The 13,216-nt window shown below is 38.0% G+C and overlaps 2 protein-coding genes across 2 annotated transcripts in view; one reads left to right on the top strand and one right to left on the bottom strand.

Moving 5' to 3' along the window:
• Positions 1–878: 878 nt before the first annotated feature.
• Positions 879–12,273, bottom strand: acsl3b (acyl-CoA synthetase long chain family member 3b). The gene is made up of 15 exons (XM_077723698.1): positions 12,020–12,273; positions 10,446–10,898; positions 9,885–10,062; positions 9,691–9,800; positions 8,939–9,077; positions 8,590–8,740; positions 7,695–7,818; positions 7,544–7,615; positions 7,333–7,472; positions 6,184–6,356; positions 5,992–6,066; positions 5,198–5,389; positions 4,975–5,089; positions 4,750–4,907; positions 879–4,208 (listed from the first exon to the last, which is right to left on the bottom strand). Exons 2-15 carry the CDS (start codon positions 10,794–10,796, stop codon positions 4,051–4,053), a joined length of 2,136 nt encoding a protein of 711 aa, XP_077579824.1. The 5' UTR covers positions 10,797–10,898; positions 12,020–12,273; the 3' UTR covers positions 879–4,050.
• Positions 12,274–12,589: 316 nt separating this feature from the next.
• pax3a (paired box 3a) overlaps positions 12,590–13,216 on the top strand; it is a 32,215-nt gene continuing 31,588 nt past the window's right edge. Inside the window, exons 1-2 of the mRNA XM_077723693.1 lie at positions 12,590–12,743; positions 13,035–13,122. The gene's annotated coding sequence lies outside the window, so the exon portion shown is untranslated. The remainder of the gene's footprint in view (positions 12,744–13,034; positions 13,123–13,216) is intronic.

Below are 13,216 nucleotides of genomic sequence, written 5' to 3'. Positions count from 1 at the left end.
GTGCATTTTACTTTACCCCTCTCTGCCCATTTAAGTTCATAATACTCAATATATTCATATTTCAAGGACATTGAGCCTCATCAGCGAAAAGGTCACCTACGCTTTCCAATTTATTGCCTATTGTCTCCAGTTAATCCCAGTCTATCCTTTTGCTTCGGATCAGACCAGTCTGGTGGGTCTCGTTGTCATTCGGGCGCACGGATTTCATTATTTCTTCCATCGGACATCAATCCACCGCCTTGAGTGGTGCTTTCTTTGGGTAAACCTCAGCCAGAGCCTCTGAATCAGACACAAGTAGAGGCAATGGTGGTCAGTGGTAGTGGGAAAGCAAACAGAAACCGCAATAATGCTTTATGGAAGATGTCTTTCTTGTTCCCTGCTGACTTTGTGCTACACCCACTTAGTGTCAAGAACAGAATGACCAAGAAAAAAAGGGATGATGTAGAAAAGGAGTAGAAATCTAGGGAGATTGAGCATTTTATTATCTATTTTTATAGGGTTATAGTCACTCTGACTTTGGGCAAGAGTCTATGTGGTGTTTGCATGGGTTACAATCATATGTAAATAAAAATAGATGTTCAAAATACTATAATTATGTCCTTTATCCCCCAAAGTCTTTATTTATAAATCAGTTTTCATCAAGAAATGTGTTCTTCCTATCAAAAACACAGAATGAAGTACTGTATTTTCACGACTATAAGGTGCACCGCATTTAAAGGCGCACCCTCAATGAATGACATTTTAATTTTGTTTTCATATATAAAGCACACTGGACTATAAGGCGCTCTGTCTATTTTGGAGAAAATTTAAGACTTTTAAGTGCGTCTTATAGTCGTGGAAATACGGTAATCATCTATTTAAACCAGACTCTAGACGTCCGATTACTAATAATATACTAATAACGTGAAAAGACATAATTGGACATTATCAATGGGACTATAAGCAATAATACATTCAATCAATCGTCAGTAAAGATGCGTGAAATGTATCCTGTCAACATGCCGCAAACAGACATGCATACACACTTGATAGGCTTTGTTGCCATGGGAACACCAGCCTCAGTGTAATCGGAATCCAAACCTCATAAAGAGTGCACAACATTTTTAATTTTTACATTTTATTACATAATATTCAAGTCCAAATTACAGAGTTGAGGATGGGGACACTTGGAGGGCCCCTCTCGCAAATAATTCCAAATCCAATTGATTTTTCTGAATGGGAAAGTCAAAGGATTTTGAAATGAAAGTATAATAGGATGAAAAAAGTTCGGCAGCACTTTCTTCTCATCTTAAAGATACAGTACTTAACATTCAACTGTTATATGTGACTAAATGCGAAGGGGGGGAAATAGGGTTAGTGGACCCGTGACGTCACATTCGTAGGAGCCCCGAAAACAAGCTCTCATGTCAGAAGGCAACAATAATACACAAGCAAAAAATTATACAAGCACAAGTTGCGTTCTTGGGTAGAAAAAGTCTCAAGTTCAGTCGACCAAAAAACCCGAAAATTTTGGGTTTGGAGTGGAAAGAGACCAAAAAAAAAAATTCTACTGAAAAATATCACCACAATGTTACAGTAATGTAGTATAATGTACATTGACTTAAATACAAAACGTAGTTTTGTTGAGTTTATATACAACACATTTAGGATATCACACATGAAACTTCCATATTAAAAAAATAATAATTAAATTCACACCACACAATTACAAGTCATTCAGTAATATTAAAGAATGAAGTGGAAAGCTTTTTTTTGAGCATTTTCTGTAGGTTTATCCATCTTAACTCATTGGCTGCCTGCCATTGGTGGCCATAGATGTGAAATTCATTTAAATTGGAATATTCCTTCCTAGGAGTGAAAAATGAATGACAAAAATGTAAAATCAGACATCTATAACCACCAATGGAGATTTAAATTCCATATGCTTATATGCGTTTTTATCCTCACTAGCCAAAACTACTATTTTCCTACCAGACAATGACATCACAGGTTGTAAATCATGTGAAACTATCTTACACTTCACTCGTAATCAGTCATTGTTCTATTAGTATATCTACCTTTGTAGAAATGTGATAACATAATCAGAAAATATTCTGAATTTACAAGTAAAAACAAAGATGGATATGGAATAAACGCTCCATTCCATTTCTTCACGACTCTCGTTTGGCTTCATCATCACCTACTGGATGCTCTAACTACTCGATTTGATACAGTTATGCACATGCGATTCTTATTCGTTATTGATTAATTGTTGATTTTGCTCTTCCCTTCAAGTCTTTAAATCCAACCCAGCATCACACCCCTACTTTACAGTGTCTTCTACCATTGTCCTTATGACTCCTATGTCATTCTACTGGACTCCTATTAGAACAGGTGCTCGGACGTTTGGTCGCCGGTCTTTTGGTCGCCGGTCAAATGGTGACAGAGTTTACTGTTGAAACCAGCTCTGAAAATGATATTTATGAGAGTTTAATATCTAAGAGAGGAGTCTAAAATCTAAGTACTGTTTAATATCTAAGTACTGTTTAATATCTAAGTAGTGTTTAATATCCAAGTAGTGTTTAATATCTAAGTGCTGTTTAATATCTAAGTACTGTTTAATATCTAAGTACTGTTTAATATCTAAGTACTGTTTAATATCTAAGTACTGTTTAATATCTAAGTACATTTGACAGGCGACCAAACACCCGGGGACCAAACATCCGGGCACCAAACGTCCTGGCGACCAAACGTCCGGTCACGATTAGTACACCGCTATAAAATCTGATGGTGGAGATACAGTCTTTTCTCTTTTTGAAATATTCCTATATAATTTAGACAAAAATGTGTATACATGTATTGCACAATCATTTGTATCATTTATATTCACAGGCAAAAAAAAGAGAAGCCATGCGTGAGGGGTGAGTATAAACATGAATGTCAAAATAAACGGGGAGGATAACTATATTCTCTTTTGTATTTACCAAAGGAGATGTTAGGATGCTATTTGATGTGATTTATAAGTGATGCTAAAATTCTTGATTGGTAAATTTAATGGGAAATTTTAGGGGCGCTATGGTATCCATTTATGCCGAGATTTGAGCACAAAGTGAAAGCTGATGAGACAAGACTGTTGGCTAATTAGTAAACACAGACTGAAGTAAACTAATTCAGGGAAATGAATAAAAAAATGTTCAAATTTAAAAAAAAAAACAGTGGAAAGTCAAGTGGCGGAAGGAGATGGACAAACTACCATTATACCGAATAAAAAATATGTTATTAAAAGACCTTCAAATGCATGAATACGTTAACAAAAAACACTGAAATCTCATGGCTTTGCAACTTCAACAGACAAAAACAAATGAAAATAAGCATTAAAAAGAAAATGGTAAAAATCTGGACACTTTCAGAGACTAAAAAAAGTCACTTCATTCATCCGGATTGAAACTGAATCATAAAAGTATTGAGTAAGAACCTGGGAATTTGTTCAAAGCTGAATACTCATTTCAAAGTAAAAACTGGTCCTCTTGTAAAAACTGATAAGAAAACGGCTTTGAAAAAAAGTGGGTGTGTTTTTTGGTGTATTTTCAGTGTAGATAAAAAATCCCAATAGATCTTTTTGACATTTCCATTTGGCCATTTTCCAAAGACAAATTTATCATCCATATTTCTTTCCCTCCTAAATGTTTGGGTTAAATCCCCCCTTAAAATCAGATACAGCCCTAAAAATATAGATATTAATAGCCCATATCGACCCTTATGAAAACTGCTTTAAGGCATCGCTTGTACTGTATGACAACATTTGGCCCTTGAATTCATTTTAGGCATCAAATCTACACCAGTGAAGGCGTCCAAAGACGAGCAAAAAACGAAGCTGATGGCGTCCGTTCAAACCTGATATTTGTGCGGATGTCCGTGCGTGTGTCCTTGGTTGCCACGGTAACTCCGAGAGTGCGAGTCATTGGTTGCGTGGAAGAGAGTTGAACTGGGTGTTCATTGATGCGGGCTTCCTTCTTGTGGATCTTTAAGCACGTTCCTCCCCACACTTGTGTGTTTGCGTGTGCTCTGGTTTTATTTGCTTCCGTACATCCTTTCAATGTCTTCTTGGTAGTGCGTTTTAAGCTCTTTGCGTTTCAGTTTGAACGCGTCTGTGACCAAGCCGGTCTCTGGCGTCCAGGCTTCTGCACTCAGACGGACTTTTTTGGGAATCTCAAAGCGTTCCAGTTTGGCTGTGAGAGGGAGAGAAATAGGCGTAGGTTAATGTATGACTTGAGTGAGGTCATGTTAACATAGTCAAAGACATAGAAGAAAAAAAGGGACTAGAAAAGGCAAACTACGGCCCGCGGGCCACATCCGGCTCCGCTAGGCCTTTTAATCCGGCCCGTCAATGTTGTCCGAATAATGTTTTTTTTTTCTTCCCCAAGATGGCGCCGTCACGCGGAAGCCAGTGGCAGTAGCTCTGTCCACTCTTATTTGTTTTTCGTCTTTTAAAGCCCCTCTATCTGTTTTTTAAATTACATTTTAATATTTCTTAATGCATTCCTTTTTAATTAACGTTGTACTTTATACTTTACTTTAATGATGAGTGATGAGTATGTTAATACTTTACTCCTTTTTTCTGTTTATGTTTCATATGTACTGTTAACGGATGCACTTTTTTATAGGTTATCGTATCTTGTGCTGACCCGGCCCATCTATCAAATTTTTAAAGTCAATGTGGCCCCCCGGTCCCTAAAAGTTTGCCCACCCCTGGACTAGAACATGGCCTACATGAAATGGCGGCTTCCGTAAGGATGCGGAGGACTTCCTTCTCCATCTGGGGGTTGTTGCATATCTCCTCCCACGTGCCTTGCACCTGATATCGCTCCGCTAGTGCTGTTAGTAGTTTCTGGTTAGGCACCACGAAGCTGATTACATATGATTGGTCGCTACGAACAAAAACAAGAGATGGTCATTACATGAAAAAGAAGGTCAGGCTTTGTGGAAGGACTTTACCTATTGGCATAGGCACAGATGTTGTCTATGAGTGGGCAGTTCTTCAAAACCGCCTCCACTTTCCCCAAGGAAACATACTCGCCAGCCTGTAGTTTCACCAAATCTTTCTTGCGGTCTGTGGAAATACATTTTTGAGGTAGAAATACGCAAGTAATTGATGCCCCGTTGCTAAAGTTTTTCGGACAAGTCGGTATAGAGGAAATACAGTGCTTCAGTTTCTCACCAATGATCTTGAGGCATCCATCTGGGTGAAACTCTCCAATATCTCCAGTGCAAAACCATCGTTGCCCCTTCTCGTCTACGAAAAAGTCCTCGCGGTTCTTGGCTTCGTTTTTGTAGTAACCCATTGTCACGTTGGGTCCTCCAATTAAGATTTCTCCTCGTGGGTTGGGTTTGTCCGTGCTGTAGTAGCCACCTACAGACACACATATTCACATTTTCAGAACATCCTGACTCACGATCAATGTTCCCTCTAAGCAATTGCGCACTACTCTCGTCTTCTCCGCGCAGCAGCAATCATATGGCGCGTAGTAAATAAAATCCAAACTATTTTTTTTACCCTTTTCCCATGACGGTGGCAATTATGCGGCAACCAGTGGCAGTAGCTCTGTCCACTCTTATGTTTTTCATGTTTTACAGCATGTTTTACATGAAAAATTAGATTGAACATTGACATGCACCTGCTTATGGCAGCTGTGATACTGGTGTGCCCATAGCGACCAATCATGTCACTCACACTGGTACTCAGTGTGCTCAGGGAGGTTGTCTTTCTGCCTAGACCAACAAAAAAACTATTTTGCATGGATGGTAAACTGAAGCAAATGCCATTAGCAAAATGGTAGATTATGACTAAGTTTGAGCCAACTGTGACATCTGGTTACCTAAAAAACGTGTTGTGATAATAAAAAAAAACGAATATTTTTCAAATCAAGGCCCTCAAAATCAACATATTGTCAGTTGCATAACAGTTTATGTTGTTGTTGTTGTCCTATTATCGAGTGAGAGAACTGGACTCACCTTCTTCCCAGTCCTTGAGCGTAATTTCCGAGCAAACGAGTGGCGCGCCGACTCTTCCGGTGCTGTAGTCCCACACTGAAGAAAATGACGAAAGAAGTGTTAAGAATGGCACTGTCTTGCAGTTAACACTAAATATAGCACAGACTGTAATCCCCATATAGAGTATCTCTGCATCATATATTTGTACTTTACCCTCACTGATGGTGCCGGCTCCACAGGTCTCGGTCAGGCCATAGCCTTGGCCAACGGGGCAGCACAGGCAAATGTTCATGAAGTGCTGTGTGGCGGCTGACAGTGGAGCACCACCTGATAGCAAGACCCTTGTGTTGCCCCCTAGCAGAGCTCGTACCCGCTTGAAAACCAGACTAAAAAAAAGAAAAGAGGATTTTGATAAAAGGCTAAGCAAGCAATTTCTATGGATTTGATAATTTGTAATGAAGGGGACTTGTGAATTATGGAGATCAAGGGTGTCAGACTCGGGTCGTTTAGCGGGCAACTTGATTTCATGTGGGCCGGGTCATTTTAGATATAATATTTAGATTTGTTATAATAAATGGTTTAAATGAACTGGATTAAATTCCCTGAATATTCCGTTTTTTTATAGATCTAAAACAATGTTTATTTTAGCTTTTTTAATATATTTTTTAGATGTTAAAAAATGATTTTTGAACTAAAAACACAAAAAATTGATTAAAAAATGACAATTCATGATTTAAAAGGGGGAAAATCAGGAAATTTAATATCCATTTATACTCTTCATTTTCATTTGATTCTAAAACAGAAAGTCGGCACTCATCATTTACTTTCTCGGGGCATACAAAATGTGTAGCGGGCCAAATTTGGACCCCGGGCCGCCACGTTGACACCTGTGATGTAGATTTTTCCAAAGTTCAGAAGCGGCGAGATAGAAAAAAAACCCTCTAATATTTTCCATGAATTTTTGTGACTGCGGCAGCCACCGTTCAACTGACCTCTGACCCGAGTTATTCAGCTGAGACGTGATAAAAGCACAAATTTTGGTTTCAATGCGCTACTTTATAATAAAAACGCTTTACCGATCCCAGATCCCAAGAGTAAAAAAAAAGCTAAATAGTACAGCATAAAATTGACTTCAAATCACTGTCTATCTATGTATTTTTAGATTTTAGTATTTAAACTCACTTAAATAAATGAACTCTAAACAGAGCAAGCAAGAGCATTAGTTAATAGTTAAGAAATATGGTAAAAGGAACCAATTCTACTACATGTACTGTTTATAGTACTTCAACATAAGCCAATTTTTGAGACGCATGTTGCCATAGCATCATTTTCTGCTGCATTATTATATCGGACGTGCGTCACCTGTCACAAAGAGGTGTGCTGTAGCCTTTTGATATCTGCTCCATCTTGTAATTGTACGCAAGCACAAAGAGGGTCTTCTGCAATTTGCTCATGCCCTCCACTTTTGTCATCACGGTTTTATAAATACGGTCCATTATTTCCTATGCGACAAACAGATAAAGTTCATCAGTTGTTATTTAGGATGTTGAAAATGCATTTTTCTTTGACTTACCGGTACAGTGGCCATGAGGGTGGGTCTTAACATGCTGGTGTCTCCTTTACTGCCTTTTTTGATTTTGGTGGACTGGAACAATGGAAAAAAAACATTGAGCATCATTTTTTTGGAGGTTGGTGGCATTTGTTTTTTATTTTTTTATACTGACTTGGTCGGCAAGAGTCTGTGGTGAGGAATAGCCAATACGACAGCCATGTGAGACGCACACCAGCTCTGCACTCAGTTCTAAAACGTGGGCTAAAGGCAGGTAGCCAATGTAGGTGTCTGTTTCACTGTCAAAACAGAAAGACACTGTTTAGTTACCTTAATACACACAGATTGTGGTGACTCACTATATTTTTGCAAATTGAGGCCATCTCTTTAACAGATGCTAAGCCACAGGTGTTAAAGTGGCAGCCCGGGGGCCAAATCTGGCCCGCCGGATCATTTTGTGTGGCCCGGTAAAGTAAATGATTTCTGTTTTAGGATTAAATTAAAATATAGAGTATAGATGTATATTAAATTTCCTGATTTTTCCCCTTTTAAATCGATAATTGTAATTTTTTACTCATTTTTTTCTGTTTTTAGTCAAAAATCATGTTGTAAAATCTAAAAATATATTTAAAAAAAAGCTAAAATGAACATTGTTTTAGATCTATAAAAAAACGGAATATTCAGGGCTTTTAATCCAGTTCTTATAATCCATTTATTTAAAAAAATCTAAATATTATTATACAATATTATTATTAACATGGATATTAGGGCTATAAACATATAAAATAATTATACATATCTAAAAAATGGCTTTCCCTGCATATAAAAATAGCTCCCAAATCTTTTGAAAGACTTCCATTAGCCACAAGTTGTTTTGCCGCATACATTTAATGTGATTTCCTGTACGTCTCAATATTTATATCCACATGGTGTGTTGATTTAGCGCATTAATGGCCACACGTGACTACCATTAACCGAGGCCATTTATTGCTGACACGCAGTACATTAAACGGATGTAATTACACCCAGGAAGTCTTGGAGACGTCACGGTCAGTTGAGTATTAGCATACTTGAGGTTGGGGATTCGCTCTGCCATCCCAGTGATGCCGGCGATGATGTTGCCGTGGGAGATCATCACACCCTTGGGGATGCCAGTAGAACCGCTGGTATACATGATGACGGCAATGTCCGATGACTGTGGTTGACTGCGGCCTGTCGATACTGTGAACACAGATAAAATGGCGGCTGTGAGTTGTAGAAAAAGCCCAGTTGGTGTTAGTAAGTCCCAGGAAGCCTTTTTGTGCATATTTTCTTATTCAAATAGATTTTTTTTAAAGACCAATTTGGTTAGAGTTTAGTGATGATGAACCTTAATCTGTAAATCACTCCAATTTCTCATTGAATTTGCATTTGACTCACAATTTTCAGGTTTGAAGCCCATTTCTTTAACAGCAGCCATACTGTGGATAGTGACGCCTCTCGGGATATCCTGCCCGCTTGAGAGCTTCTTGTCGACTACGATGACGAACTTCAGTCTTGGTACATCACACAATATTGCCTAGTGGGAGAAACAAAGTCATTAGATGAATATATTGGTTTCGTTTAATTAGTACATTCAACCTGTGCTAAATTTTTGACTGTTAAAAAGCTATTAGAAGAATTATAGTATACAAAGTAGCCAATTTGTCTGCTGAAAGCTAGATAAATCACTAGAATATGTATGTATTAATAAAATTAAGATTTTAATTTAGTATGGTCATAGAATATGAACTTGCATTGTGATTACATTTGAACTACTAGTTAAGTGTGTCAAAGTGGCAGCCCGGGGGCCATATCTGGCCCGCCGAATCATTTTGTGTGGCCCGGGAAAGTAAATCATGAGTGCCGACTTTCTGTTTTAAGATCAAATTAAAATGAAGACTATAGATGTATATTAAATTTCCTAATTTTCCCCTTTTAAATCAATAATTGTCATTTTTTAATCCATCTTTTCTGTGTTTTTGGTTCAAAAATCATTTAGTAAAATCTAAAAATATATTTAAAAAAAGCTAAAATAAACATTGTTTTAGATCTAAAAAAACAGAATATTCAGGAATTTTAATCCAGTTCTTTTAATCCATTTATTAAAAAAAAAAAAATCCACCCTTGTGATAGAGCATGCATGCAGGTACCTTAAGACGACTCTGCAACAGGTCTTTACTCGTAATAATGTGCGTGACCTCTGTTTCATTCAAGCCATGTGCAATGGCCAGGGGTCCGAGAGTGGAGTACAGTGTGACGACTGTCAAATAACCAAGAAAAAAAAACAGCACTTAGACACAGAGTGTGATAACAGCATGGGTTGAATGAATGTCATGTCACGCACGTGGGAAATTGTACATAAAGCAGGCTTGAGCTGCCACGATCCATTCGGCTCTTGTTTCGCAGAAGATGGCGATGTTGTGCAGAGGTTTCTGGCCGAGAGCCGCCAAGCCGCTTCCAAACATCCGGGCCGCCTGATAGGTTTCATCATATGACAGCCAGTTGTAGTTTCCAAGAATGACCTGTTAACATAACACTGTTAAGACACTATATTGTTTTTGTATCCAAACAGATGAGTTAATATTTTATTTTTTGTTTCCATTACATCAAAACAATCAGTTTATGTATATTTGCCTTTCTCCTATTATTCCTATTTAGTCAAATAGTGCCACATACAGGCTTCCTCCTACTATTACACCGACTGTTATCATTCCACAAAGCATCTTTTGTTTTCTCTAACAGATAATCAGTCCAGTGTTCTTTTTGTTTGCATAAGCCTAGTCATTTCACCGCAATGAACATTGCGGAAAAAAATTAGTAACAGCCTATTAAAATGGAATGTCAATTTTATCCATAATAATCCAATCATTACAGGACAAAAAAATCCCCCAAAATGTTCCCTCACCTTCTTAAAGACTTTCCCATTAGGTTGAAGCTCATCCTCTTCACTCAACACCTCCCTGGTACCCAAACAGTCCCTATGAGGAAACTTCTTGGCTGCATATTCAAATACTTTGTCCAGAGTATCCACGCCAGGGTGCAAACCCGCCGCTAGCTCTTGTTGGCTGTTAATGGCCCGGTACGGACCAGCCGGATGTCCGCTAACTGACCGCGCTTTAATACGGCGTGCCCGTTCCAAGTTGATACTGGCCCCAGATAGGAAGTACCAGGGTATAAAGGTGATTGCTGAGTAGACCCAAACCACAGAGCGGAAAACCTGAAGGAGTAAGGGGTTGATGTCCTCCTTCAGCTTCATAGTGAGAGGGAAGAAGGTTAAGAAGAAATGGATGAGGAGATGTATGTAAAAATAGATGGATGGGGGTGTTGTGGTTGTTGTCTGAAATGGAGTCCACCCGACCTGCAACATAGAAACAAGAAACTTATGGGGGAAAAAACACAGGGTGGGTCAGGAAAAATTGAGAAAGAGCAAAATTGATGTATTCAGGATAGGGATTGAATCCTTTTGTGCCAGAAGCCCAACTCGGATGTATTTTTAGACCTTTATCTTGGTCAATAACATGTATCATAGCAGCTTAAGCAAGGGTTGGGAACCTTTATTATATAGTACTATGTTTTCCAATGTTATTTCTTGTGAGCCATACTAAGAATTTAAAAGTCAAAATACATGTAAATGAGTGCTTTTTCATTTTTTTGTAATTTCACCACTTTTAAAGTGGAAAAAAATGATTTTTTAAAATAGATTCTTATGCTGTTGCCAATCAATGAGAGGATGCATTACAGAAGAGTCTACTGCAAAAAAAATAAGATTAAAGCGGTTCTAGATTTAATATCTCAGTTCTGTCACCAGCGATTTCCATATTTTAGATCACAAGTTAGCAAAGAGCCAGATGCACCCATCAAAGGAGCCACATGTGGCTCCCGAGCCATAGGAAAAATTGTTGTTTTTCATCTAAGATGGGCTTCAATCATTAAATGAATTGTTTTGACAATTACTGTCATAGTATACAGAATGTAATGAATTAGACAACTCTTGACATAATGTAAACAATTTTTGATCAATTGTGTATGACTTCTGCTGAAGAAAACAATTGTGCTTCTGTCAAAATGTATAGATCCATGGATATATGCATATATAAACAATTACTTTATCCTTTGCATCTCCAGACAACATGACAACAGACAGATAAGGAGATCTCCCATTTTAAATGCATTTTTCCACAACTACAAGACATAAACTGTAAATATATTTTTTTTAGGGTGGGGATAAAGCTTTTAAGTTCTTAGATGACTCAGGCAGACACCGGCAAGAAGGGAAGCTTATTTATTTATTTTCTTATTCGATTTTCATCACGGCAACTGTTGTTGTGATAACACATATCAAGTGGATATAATTAAATCAGTGTGAGCGCCACTATTGTTTTGGGATATCTAGAGTGCTATTTGTAGAATGCCGCGAAATGTAGCATCACGTTAGCTAACAATCGGCAACATCTGCATGGCTTTTCAATACATTCTCACCTCATTCGCTACGCCTGTGCTTCTGCCGGATTGGTTCGGGTGCTGCTATCCTTCTGAACGTACTTCCAACATAATGCCGATCTTATCTAAAAGCACTGTATATGGCACTTCAAGTCAGTATCTCAAGTATTTTAGATAAGTCTTTTTAAAAAAAACTGGGGAAAAATGTACATTTTAATGTCAACCGGAGTAGTGTTCTGAGCCCGGAAGACAGTGGATGACGATGGAGCCTGTCGCCGTTTCTGATTGGACAACCTGAGGTGGCGCGTGCTCTGGGAAGCAGGGACGTCAGTGGGGTTACTATCGGTCAAATGGACGGAAACAAAAGCATAAATGGTAAATTGATAAGATGTTCACTTTAAAGAGCCAGAGACAAAATCTTTTCTTTTGCTCGATTTTTCTCTCTCTATAAACGGGACGGTGGATAATGGGTTAGCATAATTGCACCTCGCCGTCTATTGCATTGATTTATGTTGGTTCACATCCTGTTTTATTTTGTTGAGTTCCGTTGTTACTCTGTGTTCACTTTGTTAGCTTTGACTTGCTTCCCACAATCACGTGAGTAACACACCTGAGTTAGACCGAGTATAATCCTCTTGTTTTGTTTGAAATATGCACAGCAGTATGCATATTTTGACTTGTTTTGGTTTGTTTAAAATATATTCTTCTATTTAGAAGCATCATCTGAATAAACTGCAGAATATAAACTCATAAAAAGTACATAGTGAGTACACAAAATTTAAAAGTTTCCTCCTTTAGACACTCAGGTTCAGGGGAAAATAAAGATTAAATGCTTAGTCTAATGAGAGCGTGGAAAATGTTTGTAAATAATATATAATCACTTTTCTTTAAATCAATCCAACTTCAACAGTATATTACTTTTTGTGTACCTAATGAGGTGACCAGCATAATTTCCTGTACATTTTTGCTGTTGGTGCTGCATTGTGGGTACAGCGTGTTTGTAATGTAGTGAATGTCCACCCATACATTTTCTGTGTTGCTTATTCTGTTCAAGGTTGCAGGCTTTGGAGAACATTCTGGCAAACATCACGCCAAAGACAAAGTATCAACAAAATGACAGAACCCACATGCACAAAAGCCAGGCAAGTGAACTATACTTCATTGATGTATACATAGTAAACATGTTCTGCATTTCTTTTTTATTTGTCATAAGGCACAGTGAAACTGGGCCATAGA

The sequence above is a fragment of the Stigmatopora nigra genome, chromosome 9 (genome assembly GCF_051989575.1).
Source record: "Stigmatopora nigra isolate UIUO_SnigA chromosome 9, RoL_Snig_1.1, whole genome shotgun sequence".
NCBI classification, from domain to species: domain Eukaryota; kingdom Metazoa; phylum Chordata; class Actinopteri; order Syngnathiformes; family Syngnathidae; genus Stigmatopora; species Stigmatopora nigra.
The sequence above is the reverse complement of the archived record's forward strand: the minus strand, read 5'-3'. Positions and strand labels throughout refer to the sequence as shown.